General features: G+C 51.2%; 1 protein-coding gene across 2 annotated transcripts in view; it reads right to left on the reverse strand.

Moving 5' to 3' along the window:
• Nucleotides 1–19874, reverse strand: part of LOXHD1 (lipoxygenase homology domains 1) — a 149073-nt gene that overhangs the window by 109865 nt on the left and 19334 nt on the right. For both annotated transcript variants that reach the window (XM_036245260.1, XM_036245259.1), the window contains exons 3-5: nt 19604–19684; nt 17725–17909; nt 368–466 (exon numbers count right to left, since the gene is read on the reverse strand). In XM_036245260.1, the coding sequence (XP_036101153.1) occupies nt 368–466; nt 17725–17909; nt 19604–19684 (365 nt within the window). The remainder of the gene's footprint in view (nt 1–367; nt 467–17724; nt 17910–19603; nt 19685–19874) is intronic.

The following is a 19874-nucleotide window of genomic DNA, read 5'->3' on the forward strand; positions in this document are numbered from 1 at the left end:
GCATTGAATCAGCCCATGCCACATTCCAAAATCTAACTCAAGATGGACATGGAGCTTAGGTAGACAAAAAGGTGAGAATGAGTTTCTTAATGATGTGAAGCTTGGATCTGTTCTAGGATGCAGGACAATTTCAAATCAAGCCAAAAGCCAAGCACACCTTATTCTGAAAACACAACACACACATAAATTTTATAAGATGAGCACCTTGTTGCCCAGGGAAGCCCACGACAAACCACATCGCAAAAAGAGAGTCTTGAACAGAGGAATCTGGAGAGACTAGGGCTGCCTTCCTTTGCAAGAAGGGTAGGAAACAGTCCACCTAAAAAAGAATCCTGGATCTGTGAAGGAAGAATTTCAAACTCATTACCTGTATCTCCATATTCTCCAAAGATATTGATGAAGACATCAGCGTCGGTTCCTGCGCCAATGACATCACCAGTGTACACCTTAATTTCATACCTGTTACCTGAGAATAAGGACAGAGAAAGCCTCAGCTGAGTAGGATCCTGAGGGAAAAGAACAGAGGCCCCAAAGTAACTCCCACACCATCCGTCCTCCCCTCCAGAATGCATGAACTGCCATGATCACTGTCAACAACTGAGCAAGAAACACGTTTTCTGACATTGGTGCCAAATGGTCATTGCTATATATAAGTATATCAAAACAACACATTGTGCACCTTAAACTTATACACTGTTATATGTCAATCATATCTCAATAAAGCTTAAAAAACAGTCAAATGGTCATTTCTAAATTGAATGCATGGCATAAATGAGAGGTAGAGGGGACTTCTGTTTTTATCTACTAACATGTTGCCTTGGGATGCATGAATCAGCCCAAATCCAAGGTGCCACACTGAACCATCCCAGCATATCTCCCCTGGGTATTGAAATGCTTCTTACTGGGTCCCCGCGTCTACTCTGCCTTCTCCAATCTGTTCTCCGTACTTCATCACAGTGTAAACATTCACTGAGGAAAATGGATTTTGCCAATGAGAACTGTCAAAGCCATAACTAATGCAAAGACTAGAGGCACCAATAGTAGCCAGTCAATTCACACTTACGGGTTACCTAATTTAAAGACCTGTATCTGCTTCTTGTATCTTTGCTCCATTCATTGAACACCCAAATGCCTCAGCCTTCGCCTCGGCCTCAAGGAGGATAGAACTCAACGTAAATTTGACAACATGCTGAGCCCTGCCCAGATGGCCCCAGCTGGAGCCCGCCTTGGGATGGGGAGCAGAGGGCAGGGGTTGCTGTGTGGTATGGGAAGGGAGACTCCTCTAGTTTTCCTTTGGGTGCCAACCATTCCAAGGCCCGAGGCAACCTTTCCTGCCCTGCAATGGCTTTCTATTTCTTATGTAGCAGAATCTTTCGTTCGGATATCTTCGGCCCAGTCTATGAAGTTGACGAACATCAGAGCTGTTTTCACGGAGGCCCAGAGTCTTGGCCCCTCCACTCACCTTCTCCCTGGCCTTCCCTGATGTCCCAGCGCCCAAGGGTCTGTCTCCTCTGCACTCCTTGGCTCTACCATGCTGTCTGTGTCCATGATTTCCAAGTTCACCATCTACTGCTTTCTGCTATTTGCTGTTTCCCTCAGGTAAGTCTTCTAAGTTACTCGAGAATACATCAGAGGACCCACAGAGGACACACACCACCTACGCGGCCCTGAAGGCTGGTTTTTGACCTGCTGAGACCCCTAAACCAGGAGGGAACAATGTCTTCTCTTTCCTCAATCCTCACTTAATGAGAACCATCATGGGGAAGACCCTCCAATTCTTGTCCGCAGCTGAAGGCTTTAGTAGGTTAGTCCCTGTCAGATTCCCATCCCCTCTTGATTCACCACAAAGACCCCTCTGAAACAGCAGACAGAACCAGGGACTTCGGACGAGGCCAGACTCAGGCAACCCCAAGGTCAGTGGCTAGAAATTTGAGCCACACTCTGGCTCCCTGGGGAGCTTGTTAACAAGACAGATTTCCAGGTCTCCTCCCAGAGATTAGGAGACATGTGGTTGTAAAGGACCAGGACAACCCTGACCATGTCCAGCTGATCCTGCTCTTCATCATCTTCCAAGTTGCAGAGGCCTCCCACTGGGTCAAGTGGGGGGCGGGGATTGATTATTTCCTCCCCCTGCCAGCAGGAACTCTGAGAACCATTTGTTTTTGTTCACATCCTTTCTCAGGACCAGGCCAGGGCTCACTTCTCACAGAGGCAAGACCTCTCTGCAGGGCCACAAGATGCCCAGGGCCCCTTAGCCAGTGATGCCACAGTGGGGTGGGGATCAGAGGAGTCTCTGAAGGTGATTGGCCAGTCAGAACATCAGTCAGTCAGAAGGGCCACTAGGACTCCAGAGGGCACAGTGGAGCAGAAGAAAGAATCAAGGGGCTGGGAGGCATTTATAGAAGGAGTATCAGACATTCGGAATCATTCCAGGAGGCAGAATTCAAATTAGCAGGTTGAATGATAAAGAAGGACATTTTAGCTCACAAAAAGTAACATTTCTAGTGGCTAAGACTACCTGACAAGGAACGGGAGGCCCTTGGGAAGTGAGTTCCCATCCTTAGAGACACCTAGGCAGTCATGATATGCCAAGCACACGGGCGGACAGCCACTGTCAGGGATGCCGTGGAGAAAACACCAGACGTGAGAGAACGAGAACACGAAGGGCCCCTTTCCATCTGCGATCCCACGACGTCTGGCCAGGAAAGGCAGCTCTGCAGACTGTGGAGGGGAGCCAGGAGATGAAGGGGCATCTCGGAAGGCAGGGGAGGTACCCACGCCTGTGCAGGCAAGGCCTGGCGGCAGGAGCCCACACAGGGCTTTCGGGACACGTGGCCTCCCTGTTCCAGGAAAGTACCGAGCGCGGGGCCAATGTGAGGCAAGGTGGGGCGCGGAGCCTCGGCATCAAGAGGCAGAGGGAGCTGGGTGGGGCGGAGCGTCCAGGCCGTTCTGGCTGCGGCCAGGCCCAGGCATCAGGAAGCCGGGTGAACACAGGGCAGGGGGAAGTTGATTCTGGCACAAGGGTGGACTGTCTTCTAACCTCTGAGAACGTTCCATGGCAAAATGGGGCCCACGCAGTTGGCTGAGTAGAGAGCAGGATCCCCACGTGTCCGATAACCTTCGGTCTCACTGGGGCGGGGCACACCTCACCACTGCTCTGCAGAAGGTCCCTCCTGTGTGTTTTGCATTTCCTTTTCCAAGCAGAACCCCAGACTATCTGATTTGCCGTTTTCCAAACCAGGCCTAGCGCCCCGTGCCCATGCTGAATTGTAATCGAGTGCATGTACCGACGGAAGAACACACTGAATGAAAGTCGGGCTTCCTTCTCTCTCGGCTGGCGAACGGTCAGTGCAGTGGGTCACACCTTCCCCCCAAGGGTCGCGTGAGCCCCGGGATTTCCCGTGATCAGCATGGCCATGAGTGAAAGCCTGCGATTCCCCTGGCAGGTGTATTTGGATATGTAGAATCCAGCCCTGAGATCTGGTGCTCGGTGAGAGGAGAAAATGCCCACACAGGAAGCCTGGCTGTCCTCCTGCTAACGGGAACTGGGTCATAACAGGGAGACGCGAAGGGTCAGTAAAAATCCCTGCCCTGCCCTGAGGTCAGAAGGGAGAAAATGATGAGGAAAAAGGGTTGAAAGAGGATGGCCAGGGCTGACCTGCCTTCTAGGGCAAATAATACTGAACACGCACAGAGGCCTCGCAGCTCCCAGGGCACGAGCGTGTCCTTGTCATCTGATCCGCACCGTGGCCACATGAGACAGGCGGGCGGGCACTGTGGATATTCTCATTTACAGATGAGGAAACAGAGGCTCCGAGGGCAAGGTGGCTTGCCCGAGGTCACGCAACTGCTAAATGATGCAAGAGGGGCTCAAAGCCAGGTCTCTTGTCTCCAAATCCAGGGCTCTTTCCAGGACACCTCATGGCCTCTCGGGCTCTATGCCAGGGGTCAGCAAGCGTTTCCTGTGAAGTGCCAGATAGTAAATATTTTAGGCCTACAGGCCACTTGGTCTCTGCCTCAGCTACTCCACGCTACCGCTGTATCACCGAAGCAGCCATCCACAATCTGCATAAAAGCGCATGGGCACAACTCTGTCCCAATAAAACGTTACGGACACAGACATTTAAATTCCATATAACTTTCCTGCGTCATGAAATATTATTCTTGCTTTGATTGTTTTCAACCTTTGAACAATGTAAACCTTTTCTCAGCTCGAGGTCCACATAAAGACAGGTGGCGGGCGGTGTTCGGCCCACAGGCCCTGGTCAGCCAGCCCCGCCCTAAGCTGGCCTGTGCTCTCAGGCGCTGGCCTGTGTGTTTCCAGGCGGAGGACTGTGGGCAGCCCGGCGCCTGTGGCCTGGAATCGGAGCAGAGCTGCCTGGTGCAGGGGTGGTCAGCAGCTGCCGCAGGGTCATCATGGCACATCCTAACCACTAGCTAAGCAGCTCAAGGCTCCCAAGATTGGAGAACTAGTGCCCTTTCTCTGTCCAGGTGGAGGGGAGGAGAAGGAGCATGTCCTGTGCCTGGCGTGGGCAGGCTGGGCCAGCTTTCCCTGCCTCCACGAGGTTGTGTGCCTGTGCTGAGCCTGAGGTCACTCTGAGTCCAGCACGAAGGGGACCTGGGCTGGGGTTTCCTGCAGGTGGCGACAAATAGAAGCACCAGCTCCTCAACGTCAGGCATTGTGTCTCCAAAACATTGTCTCCCTGAGAGCAAGCAAGGAGCACAGCCGGGAAGAGGAGAGGTCACGTTGGAGGAGGAGCTAGCAAGGATCCTCACCCTTCCCGAGCAAGCATGGGAGAACCGGGGCCTAGTCATGGGTCACAGCGAGGTCGGCCTATGGTTTACGCATCTGCATATTATCTGTTATACATTCTCCCCAGAACTGATTTTTCTCTGGCCTTTTGGCGGGACTAGCATTAGCCCACCCCGGGCCTCTGCACAAACGAGAAAAGAGGATCCCCTCCTCAAGACACTTGACTGCCATCTGTTGGGTAACTGTCGCAACGAACGCAGAAGTCCACAGCCACCTCCTCACAGACGCCAGCAGCGCACAGCCTGCCGCAGCCTTCTTCTACCCGAGGTCGGTGCGAGCTCTGAGAGCCCGAACCAATCTGAGCATTGATCTGCAAAGTCCACAGTAAGGGCTACACACCGAGGATTAAGTTCCTCACAGGGTGCCTTCCAACACACAGAATGAGGCTGTGCTGGTGGAGTTAGTTGCAGCCTAAGGACGGATTGTCTGCCTCGAGGCCACAGCAGACGGGACTGTGTCCTTCTCGCCCTGCCCAGGGGGTGCACAAGCTCAGCCTTACCCTTTCTTTTTCTCTGCCGCCCCCGGCAGAGGCACAGGCTCCTCCTACCGAACAGGAAATCTGTCCCCACTGGGCCAGCCGGAAGCTGTCTGCAGGGGCTTCCAGAAAAGGCAGGCAATGGCAGGCCTCGCTGCCTCCTGCGTCTGGTGCGCCAGCCGCCCCCACTGCCTCCCCTGCACTGTCTGGAACAGTCAGCGCACAGCAGCGACAAGACACATCCCCAACGAGCCACCTCGGGGGCGGAAGGCGGCACCGCCACGAGGGGGCTGGAACCCCCAGATCACGGTGCCGCGTGCACAGCTGAGCCGGCTGAGCTGTTCATCGTGTTCATGACAACAGAAGTCAAGCCAATGCTCCGTCACTAAGCCCCCGTCCCGCTTGCCGAGGAGGGGCCACCCCACACCCACCGTCATTTGGGCCTCAGAGGAAGGAGCTCACAAGTCTGGGCTTTTTCTGGAAGCAGAGAATCATGAATGAACTGGCGGTGAACTGACTCACAGACTCTCTTTCCCTTGCCTTTCACCCATTCTCAGATCCTGTGTAATTAGATCGTGGCTTTAATGATTTTGGCAGGTGAGCAGTGAGGAGGAGGGTTGGAAGGAGGAGGACGAGTTTACACCCCTCCCCAATCTCCCCTGGCTCACACCCTGACACCCATCACTTCTGCTCCCTGAGAGCCAGACACAGAGAAGTGAGACATCACAGGTGCTACATGGGAGGAGAAATTCAGTGGGGCTGAGCTGGGCACTGAGGGCAGAGGGAAATGGTCTCCCCCAGCCAGGGGAGACTACCTAAGCCTCCCAGGTATGGAGAGGGGTGCTGAGAGGAGCCCACGGATGAGCACCAACGCTACATGCAAGGAGCTGGGTCACAGCCACTGACCAATGACCTTTCCTCCATACTGCTCCCAAAGGCCTCCTCATCTTCCCCCCAGGTCCAGAGGCCCGGATCTCTCACCCAGATTCACCCTACTCTTCACATAGGATTGGAATGTTTCTGCTTTCTCAACCTGGCTGCCCTTGCACATCCACTTATCAAAATAATAATGCTCAGCCCCTCCTCCAATGCATTGCCAAGCCCATGGTTACTGAGGACGTCCTATGGGCTGGTCACGCCTATTATCTCATTTAATCCTCAGCATGACAGGCCCTGTGGCTCCTAATGTCACCCCTTACTGACGAGGCAATGAGAGTAGGTGAAGAAAGTTAACCGAGTCCCCACAGTTAGAAAGGGTGAAGCCCAGAGTAGGATTCAAGGGACTGGACAAGAAGGTTCCCTCCTGGCTGTCACTTCACCCACCTTGCCACGGTCTGGGTCTACCCGAACCCCTTCCAACCCTGTAGTGCTCGACCCCAGAACTCCTGGTGTCTGTGTCATTTACTCGGCACTTCACATATGCTCAAACAAGCCACAGGCTGACCTCATGAGCCTGGTTACACAACAACATTAAAACATGACTTTGTCATTCAATAGTTGCTCATGGGAGGTAATCAAGAAAAAACACTCTACTCCTTGATCACCTCCATATAAATATATAGCCCTGGCCGGTTTGGTTCAGCGGTTAGAGCGTTGGCCCGCAAACCAATAAGTTGTAGGTTTGATTCTGGTCAAGGTCATATACCAAGGTTGCAGTTTGGTCCCCGGCCCTGGTCAGTGCAGAAGGCAACCAGGCGATGTTGCTCTCTCACATTGATGTTTCTCTCTCTCTCACTCCCTCCCCCCACTCTATCTAGATAAATAGAAAAATATCCCGGGTGAGGATTAAAATATGTATTTTTTATATTTTCCTAAGAAACTGCTCAAGGTAAGCCTGATGTTCTCGGGTGCTAAGACATAGCAGGGAGGTGATAAGCTTTCACTCCTGTCAGCTCATCACGCTCAGCCCCTCCTCCAGTGCATTGCCAAGCCCACGAGCTATTTCTGCAGGCCCCTCAGTCACTCCCCTGGGCTCCCACACCTGCAGTTCTGCAGAAGAGCCTTCCCTTCCATCTGCACCCCTGTGTCCTTGGGCCCATTTCTCCCCTGTCCAGCCCAGGTTACACTCCACTGCTGGAGTTTATCCTCCAAAGCACGTCTCACGAGCTCACGGAGGAGCAGAGCGTCGTGCCACCTTCCTGGGGGCAGGCGAGTGGTATGTATCCAAAGCCTTAACATTCTGCAAACCCCTTGCACCAGCAGTTCAATCTCTGTGTGTAACAACTAGTTTCGACTAAGAAATAATTGTGTTGATAGATTACCTATGATCACAGCATTGTTAATAACAGAAGAAAATTAAGAACAACCTAAAACTATCCAAAATGACGGGTTGCTGGGGTGAATTATGATATTCACTCCTTTATGGAATACCATGTGGTCATTTAAAATAATGGGTTAGAAGATTATTCAATGCTCTAATGTAGTGTTAAGCGAAAAAACCCAGTCACAAAGTTGACAATAATACAATACCTATTAAAATCAATATGCAGTGTCTAATACCTTCATGCACACCCCCCCCCCCTAAAAAAAAAGGGACAGGAAGGAAATTCACCAAAATGTGAACAGATGTGTCTCCCAGGCTCGCTTATACAGTGACTAAATTAAGGCTCTGGGTTTACTCTTGGCTCCATCACTTATATGCAAATTACTTAACCTCTCTGTGTCTCAGTTTCCTTTATAAAATGGAAATAATAATAATAATACTTCCCTCCAGGGGTTGTTGTGAAGATTAGATAGATGATAGACAGGTAGGTAGGTAGATAGATAGATAGATAGATAGATAGATAGATAGATAGATAGAGAATGGTGTCTGACATGGATTATGTGTTGCATAAAAATGAGCTATTATCATCTTGGGAGATGGGATTACAGACGTTTTTATTATTATTATTATTGCTTATTTGTACTTTTTTTTTTTTTTTACAACAGCCATATTTTTCCTTGTAATTGAAAACGGAAGACTGATGTCACTGAAAGTCAGCGCTTGGACAAATCAAGCTCTGTAGTCCCGAAGAAGCCGCTGGGACTCTTGCTAGCCTACCAGGCACACCGGAGACAACCCATGTACACAACAGACGCTCTCACACCCTCAAGCCGGCTTTGGCACCGGGAACCCCTGAGCTAGTCAAAGTGGCTATAAGGCTGGAGGGAGGGCTGATGCTGAATAGAGGAAGAGAAAAAAAGACACACGGGCCACCAGTCCCAGGCAGGTGGGAACCCCTTTTGTGACTCTCACTGGGCTCACTCTGGCCAACATTTAGAGCTCAGGGGAGGAGCCCAGTAGAAAACCCTAGGTGGCTATGGATACCAACAGCTGAATCAGGACCAAGGCAATGTCTATACTATAAATTCAAATTTTCATCATGTAAAAGTAGCATATAAAAGTGCTGTTTCACTCTGGCCGGTTTGGCTCAGAGGTGAGATCGTCGGCCTGTGGACCAGAGAGACCCAGGTTCAGTTCCCACTAAGGGCATGTTCCTTGGTTGCAGTTTGTCCCTGGCCCTGTTTGGGTCGTGCGGGTGGCGGTCACTCGATGTGTCCCATTTACAGCAATGTTTCTCTCTCACTTTTTCTCTCTCCCTCTTCTCTCTCTCTTTTTCTCCCCCTTCCTCTCTCTTTCTCCCACTCTATCTGAACAAAAAATGGAAAAAAATGTCCTCGGCTGAGGATAAAAACAAAAAAGTGCTGTTTCCACAAATAGAAAAAAAGCAAAGATTATTATAAACCCTTATTTGAAAATCAAAACAAGTATAGGGCAAATATACAATTTCATGCATTCCCCAGAGGTCTTGGCTGCTGGGTTAAGAGAACATGACTGGCAGAGGTCCCAGCGGGCCTACGGCCTGTGGGAATGACATACTGTGCATCAGAGCCCTCTGTTCCCCAAGTACCCTCATTCTGTTGGAAAGCTTAGCAAACTCCTCAACCATGAAGTCTTACCTTGAGCATCACCTCCTCTATGAAGCCCTCCTGATCCCCCTTCCTCTATACTTTATTGGCTTCCACTGGTCATCCCTCACTTAGAACATTCTATCCCTTTGCACTGTGATTTCTTATTGGCCTGACTCTCTCCCCTTTGTAATCTAGGCTCCTACATATTTACCCTGAGCACAGGGTCTGTTGCAGAGAAGATTCCCAATGAACACCCATTGGGTCACTGAATGGCATTGGAGGAGCATGACCTGGTATCTTGAGCCCAGGAGACCAAGAGCAGGTCACTTAACTTCCCTGGGCTTCCATTTTCTCCTCTATAAAATGGAGCCGGGGTAGATAAGGTCCCTTTTGGTCCCCAAACTCTCTGATACTCTTCACTGGGGCCTCATTCAAAGCAGTTCTCTTCTTCCCACTCTTTCCGGAGATGATTTTCCGCAGTGCTACGTGGGAGCAGACGGGGTGGGTGGGAAGCTGCTGTGAAGTTCAGAGGAGGAGACGCTGCAGGGCTGGCCTCGCTCCTCCCACCCTGAAGTCCTCACCACTCTGGGTCCGTGGGCCCAGGATCACCTCGTAGGGTTTGAAGAAACAATGATTCCTAGGAGCAGCCATAGCAACCAGAGCTCGGAGAGCCCTGGATAATATTTGAGCTGGTTAAAAGGAAATATCAGGGGGAGGAAGGAGTATTGGGAAGAAAGGTGCTTCCTGCAGGCTTCCACTGCAACCAAGGTCATAAGGTCATGAGCCTATTCCCAGATGGCTAGATAAGGCTGCCAGATTCCGGAGGCAGATCCTGGCCCTGAGGGGCACCAAAGTCCTTTCTGATTCCAAGAGGCCAGAATCCTGAGTCTGTGCATCTGAGTCAGAGCAAGCCTGAGTGCAGGGGGAGAAGACAGGAAAACATCATAATAGCAATAACAGCAACAACCACCGTGATACTAGCATCATTTACTGAGCACTTACTCCATGCCTGAACCTGCACCATGTTCTTTACGTTTATTGCCCCAGTTAATCAGCTCAACTACTTGATGAGTGGGAATTAATGTCATCCCCATTCTACAGAGGAGGAAATAGAGGCAAAGAGTTTAGGGCATTGGCTCATGCTTGCATAACTGGTAGAGTGGCAGAGTCGGGATTTGACCACAGAGAATAAGGGTCCAGAGACTGAGCTCATAGGCAGGAGGTGAGCATTATGCCAAAGAATAGAAAGTATGGAGGTGAGGGGATGGAATGGGGAAGGTGTATCCACAGCATAAGGAAGGGCATCAAAAGACAATCTCGCCCGGCCGGTGTGGCTCAGTGGTTGAGTGTTGACCCATGCACCAAGAGGTCACTGGTTTGATTCTCAGTCAGGGCACATGCCCAGGTTGTGGGCCGGGTCCCCAGTGGGGGTGTGCAGGGGGCAGCCAATCAGTGTTCCCTCTCATTGATGTTTCTATCTCTCTCTCTTTCCCTTTCCCTTCCTCTCTCTCTAAAAATCAATAAAGAAAAAAAAGTTAAAAAAAACACAAAAATCTCTTCTCATCCTTTAGAGAAGGGCTAGCCCCAGACCCATCCTGTTCTATTTGGTTGTGAAGGTAAACACTCTACTAATCCTCAAAAGACCCAAGAGACCAGTTAGTGCACCCACTCTATTGAGGAAGAAACTGAGGCTGAGAGAGGAACTGAGATCTGAGAACTTGGGGTATATAGTCCCATGTGCTTTGTGACCCAGAGAGTTATACTTTTAAATTGATGCTTTAATTACTCACTGGTATCATCCAGTAGAACCTGGGATCAGGTGAGGCCCTGTTGGTTTACTTGGCCGAGCTCTCGCGATGGGAGATTTTGCATTAGTCACCCAGGATGCTTACCATTTGCATTTGCTTTTGCAGCACGCAGGCCTCTGCAGGCCTGCAATCCACGGCAAGCAGTGCAGTTTGCACGTGCCCCTTATACATTCACCACAATCCCTTTCTTGTGCCATCCTTTCTTCAAATGCACCCTGGGCACTGTGCCCAACATGGTCTTGCTAGGACCGGGTACACACCTGGAGCTGTGTGATAATCATTGTGAGCACAGCACGGGCTGCAATGAAATTATAACCCAGTGACCCGAGGAAGTAACCAGGAGCGGGAATAATGATCGTGCTGGACAAACACAATCCCATTCCCACCCATTCCCCGGGCTCCGGGCAGCTTTTGGCCCCAACACTGACTATACCATTTGGTAAAGTTCTCTTTTCTCCAACAACCAGCCCCTCAGTTTCTTTGGAGCATCACATAAAACTGGCTGCAGCCGTATTTATTATTAATCCACCAAAGAAGATAAATGCTTCCTAGAGAAAAAAGCTTATCCCTAAGGAGGCCTAGGGAGCAGGTCCCAGCTGGAAGCAGGTCCCAGCTGGCAGGGGAGGGAACAGGCTCCACCACAGACTGGGCCCTTCTGAGAGCAAAGGCCGTCTCCGCTGTGGGCAGAGTCTGGCTCTGAAGCGCTGATGAGCTGTTGTGCCTGGGAACTGACAGCCCTGGGGTGTGAACAGCCCCCAGGCCAGCTGGAACTCAGCGCTTGGCTTCAGAAGCCTGTCTCACTGCCAAGTTGGCAGAGCTTTCCCCGAGCAATGTGCTGCGGGCTCAGTACTAATCTAAGCCACGTGGTCATCAGTGCTTTTCAAGGTGGGAGGGTTTGTGGGTTGGCGCTGGGATGGGGACAATTACTTGGCCAGAAGGCAGGAAATGACATCATATCAGCAGTGAGAAGGCCAGGCAGAGTCTTCCACAATAAGGTTTAACCCACACCTCCCACCCCGGTGACAGCCCCTGGCCCAAGCTCCTTCAAGACCCAACACTGGGTCATTTCAAGTCTACCCAGAGAGATCACACCATCTTATCCTGCCTTGTCTAACTCCAATATCACCCCCACCTTCTCCCTCCTAGCCCCTCATCCTTCAATATACCCCCTACCCAGCCTCAAGAACGTGCCCTGAGCCTCCCTAGGGCCAGAGAGGGACGGGTGGTCCTGTGATCTGAGTGCGTATCAATTGCACCTAGGTGCTTTGCCCCGTGAACGTCACATCAAAAGTGACAACATCAAGATAGGGTGCGTGAAATCAGTGTGCAGGAGACACCTGGAGCCAGGCAAGAGCGATGAGGAGATGCTTAGCTAGCAGAACTCCAGAGAAGGCTAGTGCAGGGACTCAGAGAACATCGGGCACAACCTTCTGGCAGGATGAGGCGCAGCCGGAGAGGATGAGTAACTTACCAAAGACACAGGGATCGAGGGGCGAGACTAGAAATCAGCTCCCCTCCCCTGACTTGAGCTTGTTCCATTCAGCTGCCTGCTGGTCTTCAGAAGTGAGTGTGTGTACCCGTGGCCTCCACCACACACACAAGCCTGTTTCTGACCAATCTTCACCCAAGTCCCTAAGGCCCAAAGACCAAGTTGGCAGGTACCAGTGAAAGTATTACCCTCAGAGGAAACTGCACTGGCTGGGGAGACCAGAGAGACACATACAAAGTCATTAGCACCCTAAAGGCAAATAGTGGTCCCTGAGATCTGGCCTTTCTCAGCCATGTATCCATCTCAAAACACTGGAGCTACAACCCACCCCATCAGCCACGGTGACTCATTCTGTAGGTGATTCAGCCAGCGCGAGTCTGAATCTCAGGGGGCAGGATGAAGGTTCCTCCTCTCTGCCCAGAAGATTCCTTGCACGTGCCTGAGTACAGTCAGCACAGGGGCCCCGCGGAGGGTCACTGCACAGCTGTGGATGGCACAGACTTCAGTTTCTCCAGTTGGCAAGGGCGGGGAAGCCGAGGCGAGGACGCAGGTGAGACTTTCCGGAGAGGCTGGGCTTTAAACCCAGAGGGTTTGGGCGGCATGGAGAAAACTGAATGAGGAGATTTTTTAAAAAAGCCGAGGAGAGGAAGAGCCGCTGGCCCTGCCATTTCCTCTGACCCAGGCGTATGTGTGAATGGAGGTTCTCTCTAACAGGCTTGACACAGAAATCTGGGAGCAAGGAGAACCCACCCAGGCAGCGGTCAGGCAGGCCCCTGGGGCTCCGCGGAGAGCCCTACTGGGTCCTTGCTGGGCTTGATGGGACAAGGCCTGAACCCCAGAAACCAACGTCAGTGATCTGGCTTCTGCTCCACCACCTGGGAGCAGGTGGGGAGAGGGCGTTTCACCGTGTCCCTTGGACCTCAGTTCCAGTTCCTATTGGGTCCCTTGAACCCCTCGTGGTTTATTAGTACTGGAGGGAACAGCTCAGGGCCACCACCTGCCAGACCCTGGAGCCAACACGATCTGAGCAAACAGGCTGAGGAATGGGAGCTGCTGGCCTGAGAGGGAGAGAGGTGGTCTGTGCATGCTCATCTCAATCTCTGTCGCTGGTGCCAAGTGGGGATAAAAATAGAACTTACTTCCTAGCAGTGCTCTGAATTTAAAGTAAGGTACTAATTGTAGAGTGTAAGCACATGAAGACACAGGCTACAGAAGTATTTTGTCCAAAGGTCAAGTAGCTAGTAAATAGCACTGTTGGGATTTGAACCCAGGACTCTATGAGTTGAGATATGCAGCTCTGAACCGTGATGCTCTCTACCCTCTTTATGGGAACCTAGTATTATCGCAATCTGTGTCCTCTGCTGCACGGCGAGCCCCCTGAGGGCAAGGACCATGTCCTTAACCCAGACACAGCCTCTGAGAGCAGCTCAGGGGGCATCACCGACGGCAGCTGTTAGTGATGATGCATCAACTCGAGGCCCGGAGACTGTGCTTAGATGCTGGCCGGGGGCTGCCTTCAGTGTGGAGATGTTAATGCAGCTCCTCTGCTCCTCTGGGTTCTGGGTTGTCAGGAGGGTGAGCCATGTCAGGCAGGATGGAAGAAATCCTCCAGGAAGGAAGTCGGGCATTCATGATAATGGAGGGAATGCCAAGAGGCAGATGGCAGGAGAGAAAATTCACTACACTTCTGGAGCGGTTTGATAGCCAAGAATGTGTTTCCAGGGACAACCAATGCAGTTCTGCTGGAAAAGTGGCTACCAACCTTCCCCAGGCCCCAGAAAGCGCCAGGGCCCCTGATACCCACTGTAAGAGGGAGACAAGCAGGGGGACGGCTGCTAACTCCCTGTTAATGTGCACACATGTCTGGGAGTCTGGAGCAGGAAGCGTGATGTCTGCCTGGGCCTTTCCATTGAAATGTGGGGAGGAAGCCAGCCAGCCAAGAAGGGGACACCCTCTCCTGCTGACTCACGTGGGGCTAAGTCAGGAGAATCCAGGAGGCTTCTCCAGCAGCCTAACGTCCTTGGCAAGAACAGAGGCCTTGGGGTACAGGCAGCATTTTCATCTTTTCTTCCAAGTAAATAAGAGCCCTTTGGCTACAAAGTCAGTATGGTATATTGTCACTGTTCAAAACAGTTCATGAAAATTCTGGATGCGTTCAAAGAGGCGGGACGTCAAGAAACCCTGAATAACCAAAACCATCTTTAAAAAGAAGAATCAAGTTGGAGGTCTCCCACTTCCCAATTTCAAAACTTCCTACAAAGCTGCAATAACCAAATGGTGTGGCACTGGCACAGGGCAGACACTGAGACCAGGGAATGACAGAGCCCAGAAACAGACCCTCACACGGCCAAATGATTTCCAACAAGGGTGCCAAGGCCATTCGATGGGTAAAGGACAGTCTTTTCAACAAATGATTCTGAGGAAACTGGATATCTACATGCAAAAGAATTAAATTGAAACTTTACCTTCTATCATATAAAAAAAAAAAAAAGATCACAAAATGGATGAACAGCCTAGACATAAGAGCTAAAACTAAAACATTCAAGGAGAAAACTCTTGTCGTGGGCCAGTTTGCACACCCCTGGCGGGATGCTGGATGTTTATGGTGATATAGAAGGGATAGAAACAGAATGAGTATTCATTTTAATATGTACTAATGTCCACCTGATATTTATAGCGAATGATAACAGTTTTTTTATTATCGTGATATCAACATTCTTTTAGAATAAGCATACAAGTTAATATAAGTTGCAAAAAGTAAGTTAAAGAAGAATAAGTAAATAATAAGGGAAGTGGTACTTACATAAGGCAAAAATTTTGAAGGTAGAACATAAGTGTCTGGTGTATGGGGACCCCCAATGGATTGAGGGGCTACACCAACCTGGCTCCCTGGGCCACAACAACAGATCCCCAAGGCCAGACAGTCCAGCCCAAAGAAAACTCAAAGGCCAAGAGTTTGAGTTGATCCTGGTGCCAGGGGTAGTAATTTTACCAGTCAGTTGAGAACAACTAAGAAACTGAACTTGGTTCCAGGATCCTCCATCCACACAACTGGGATTTAATCAACTTCTACCACCCTTTTTGAAAAACCCCTCATCCCTACCTTCTCCCCAGTGGGCTCCATGAAAGAAGAGAGGATCTTGACCAGGCCAATGGTCTCAAGATGCTAGAAATATATTGGGAGCCTCCCCAAAAAGCTACATTTAAAGAGAAGCCTAGAGAGGAAAAAGTAATCTCCCTGGCAAACTGAGGCAGGTGCTGTGAGTGAAAAGTAATCTCCCCGGCAAACTGAGGCAGGGGCCGTGAGTGAGGGTGACGTCCGGTGCCCAGGGCTCGCCTTCTGTACCAGGCGGGCAGGCTCCCTACATGCCTGTGTCTCTAAGTAGGATACTTGAGATTCCCTGTGGAGGAACCATCTAGAAACCTGATCAAGGCCCAGTCCCCTCCACCCCACCGCTATCTGCTGATCATCTCGGTCAAAGGGTCAGTCGGTCAGCCTAGAGCACCTACCTTCCCTGAGGAGCACGATGAAGACATTTTCCAGCTGACTTCAGCCAGAACTTCGGGAAATGGCCTTTGGAGGTGAGGAGAGGGAACAAGGCCACCAAAGGAGTCACCCTCCCTTGGGGGGCATGAAAGGGGTGGAATATACACTGGAACATCCCTTTTCCTCTCTCCTTCTATGACTGCCCACATCCCATGCTCTGACAATATTTTCACCTATCAAACCGCATGGATAAAGAAATAATTATCTTCCCCATTTTGATCATCAAACATCTGTAGTAGCGATCAAAAACCAAGTTTATATAGTTCCAGGTGAAAAGCAAAGAAATGTAACCTTTTGTTTATCAATGCAATCATTTGAAGACTTCAAGATCCCATTTTTCATCCCTTCTTTCAGAATTCTATCTGGAAATACTACAAATTCAGTGTCACCCAGCCTGGGAAGGGGCGGGAGACCCAGCATCGGCAGGTGTCTTTGTCTTCCCTTTAAGAAGCTAGGAAACAAAACCCTGAACGGTTCTTGTGGAAAATTGAAGAACCAGAGTTACATCCACCCTTTCTCAATGGTGATTTTTCAGAATTCTCTTCCTAACAGCCCATTCCTCCAAACTATTTTTGCATAGAAAAGACTAGAAATGAGTGCACACAAATATCACCTGTTTTTCCAGGTGATGGAATTACAGTTATTTTTTTTATATATTTGTGTGTCTCTCTTTTCTCATTTTTCTGCAATGATCAAATTTCGCTTTTATAATAAAAGATCGATCATATGTCATTTTTAAATAAAAGAATTTTAAAAATTGCAAGTTATTATGATGGGAATAAAGGGGGACAAGGCAAGTGTTGAAAGTTGGCTGGGAGACGGGAGATCAGAGGCAGACAGAGAAACTGAGGGCGGAAGCCCACTGGGACAGAGGCTCTGTCTGTCTCTGCCCAGCTGGCTTGCAAGGGAGGGTGGAACTTGGAGACCAAGGGTATACGCTGGAAGGGATGTGTCAGCCTTTTGTTGTGACCTTGGGAAAGTCACTTCCGGCTGCCAAGTGCCTTTCTCTCCGATGGCCCATGAGTCTATGTGACCAGGGTATTATGACAAAGGTACCCATGTGTGCTATTCTCTTTTTGGAAAAGCATGTTCAATAATGGGGTGAGGTGAGATCAGAGCGTTAAAGGACAAAGGTGAGATAAAATAGGACATGGAATACAGTGTGTGTTTTTACATGCTTGTTCCCCTGCCTCCTGTTGAGCTAAGATGACTGCATTGAAGGCCTTTGGTCAGACATGCACTCGAAATCAGATGTTTCACTCATAACAATCAGGAGTCGGGGCAGCATGCTGGCACGCTGGAAGGGGCGAGTTCTGGTTCCCACCCACCATGCCGCGGCTGTGACCCACCTTGCCTGGGCATCAGAAGGCAGGTGAGGGAGTAGGAAGGCAGGGAATGCTGCCTTGAACTCAGAGGACCTCGGCAGATACCCGTCAACAAGACTTGTTGAAAACACGGGATGTGATCGGGGCTGCTTCCACCCCTCCATCATGCCTCTAGGTCCTCTTACACGTCCCCACTTCCCATGTAAGCTTGCTCTTGGGAAAACCACAAGGAAGACAGGAGGCTTCACCTGGGCCCTGGCCAACAGGGAGCCCCTGGAGGGTGGCAAGGGGGGATAGGACTGCCCAGACAAGACAGAGATGTGGGTGAGCCCAGCCCTAGCAAGGAGGGACAGCGGGCAGCCGGCCCGGCACTGACCTCTGGGCACGTCCATGGGGTTGAAGCTGGCCAGCAGGTCACGGCACCACTGGCGGTCGCCTTCCACCTTGCTCAGCCAGTTGTTGCAGTTGAAGAAGTAACGGAGGTGAGGCCGCTTCGTGTCGGTCAAAATCACGCGCTCTAGGAACCAGCTGGAGTTCAAGCCTGTGTTGTCATGCTCAATCCTGGGCAGAAGCAGAGCCGCCCTGTCACTGCAGCCCAAAGACCGGCACTTCCCTTCCAGCCTAGAACACCCAAATGTTTACTCCGAAGAAAGGTTTACTCGTGTTGTAGTTGTTACTTCACCTCTGGAACCCAGGTTTCCCATCTACCAAAAGGGGTAACTTGCAAGGTGGGTGTGCGTATTCGTGACTGTTACGTTGTCGCGTCCCCCGCAGGGAATGTGGCCTTCCATAAAAACCCTAGATTGCCCAGGCTTCCTCTTGAGCTCCCCCTCTCTGACTCCTGGACCCCAGATCCTCTCCTCAGTCCCACCACCCAGAGGTCCCCGCAGAGCCATCCAGGCTGGTGTGGTCCCGTAGAGACCTCACGAGCCGCACGTGTGACCGACACGTGTAGTTTCATATTTTCTGGTAGTCACACTGAAAAGGACACTGGTAAAAATTAATTTAATCATTTATTCGATTTAATCCATTTATCATTTTTACACGTAACCATGTACAATTTATTAATGAGATACTTCAGATTCTTCTTCTTGTGCTATGTTTGCCCAGCTCTGGTGGCTTTCCTACGCACCGCCAATGTGGACAGACACACTTCCTGTGCTCGTAGCCACCTGTGCAGGACTGCATCAAGCCAGACTCCCCAAAACGGGCCCCCACCAACTCCTCTCACTTCCCACAGTGCCCCTCACCCCACTCTCCTCTCCCAGGTCAGTTTCCTCCCCAGGACTCGACCCCTGGATGACCCCACTTTGCCCTGAGCATCTCATCCCTGCCCATGACGGTGAGACCTTCTCCTTATAGGTCTTAATGGGACGAGCACAGCTCCAGCCGACGCGCAACCCCAACAGATGAATCACACACATAGGGTCGCCTCTGCCTGGCACATAGTAGGACCTCAACTTAGTGGTCGCCCTTCCCCACACACCAGCACCCTCTTCCCGACCCTCCCCGTAAGAGCCCCTTCCCCACACAACCATCCCTCACGTGTCCCCTGTTTTCCCGGTACAGAGAGTGCATGGCCCTGCGTCTTCTGGTGGGAGGAATAACACTCAGGGCTGAACTGAGGCGGCATCTGACTCCTGTTCAGGCCTCACATGGGCTTGAGCTGGGAGGGAGGTGAGTGCGGGCGGGGTGTCCAAAGGGGACAAGCAGGCTGAGAACAGCCCCTCGCATCTCATTCCCGAGACCAGACAGGGCACTCTGTCGGAGGTGTCCTGCTGCGGCTCGAACCCTCCTGCTGCCACTCGGCGTCCTGGCCTCCCTGACACTCACCGAGTGCTCACTGTGACCCAGCGACTGTTCCACGTACAAGTCACCGAGCCCCCCCCCACCGTCACAGACGAGGAAACTGAGGCTGGGAGAGGGAGCCTGTCCGAAGCCCCACAGCTAGTCAAGGGCAGAGAAATCGGAACTGAGGCGGGAGCCTCGGTCCTGCTCCTCCACGGTGCTGGTGCCGCTCGGAGCGTCCTCCCAATTTGTGAAAATTGTCTCAACGTGTCTTCACTCAGAGCACCGAAACTCTAATGGGGAAGTTTAGAAACTGTGACTCAGGGTGGGAGGAAAACATTTAGGCCTTTGGTCACCCCTCAAACGACACCAGGAGAGTAACCCACACCCAGAAGGTGTCCATAGTGGGGTAAGTTCCTAATTGACTTGCCCCCACCTCATCCCAGCCCAGCTGGGGGCCCCCTCACCTGATTTTGTAGATGAGGCCTACATTGTTGGTCCTCACGCGGAACACATCGATGTTGGCTTTCTCAAAGGCAGATTTGCTCCTGCAATGAACACGTACATAGCACAGATCAGCGCTTGGCTCACAGGCCCGGGAGGGAAGCCAAGGGCTGGCATCCCCCTTCTTCCTCCAACGTCCCACTCCTGGGACGTGCTACAAGCAACCGATCCCATTCGGAGATTCCTTTCTGATGTGATTTGCAGAGGCAGGGGGCGAGGACTGCTGGTATTCAT

This window comes from Molossus molossus, unplaced genomic scaffold, assembly GCF_014108415.1.
Source record: "Molossus molossus isolate mMolMol1 unplaced genomic scaffold, mMolMol1.p scaffold_m16_p_6, whole genome shotgun sequence".
Classification (NCBI taxonomy): Eukaryota; Metazoa; Chordata; class Mammalia; order Chiroptera; family Molossidae; genus Molossus; species Molossus molossus.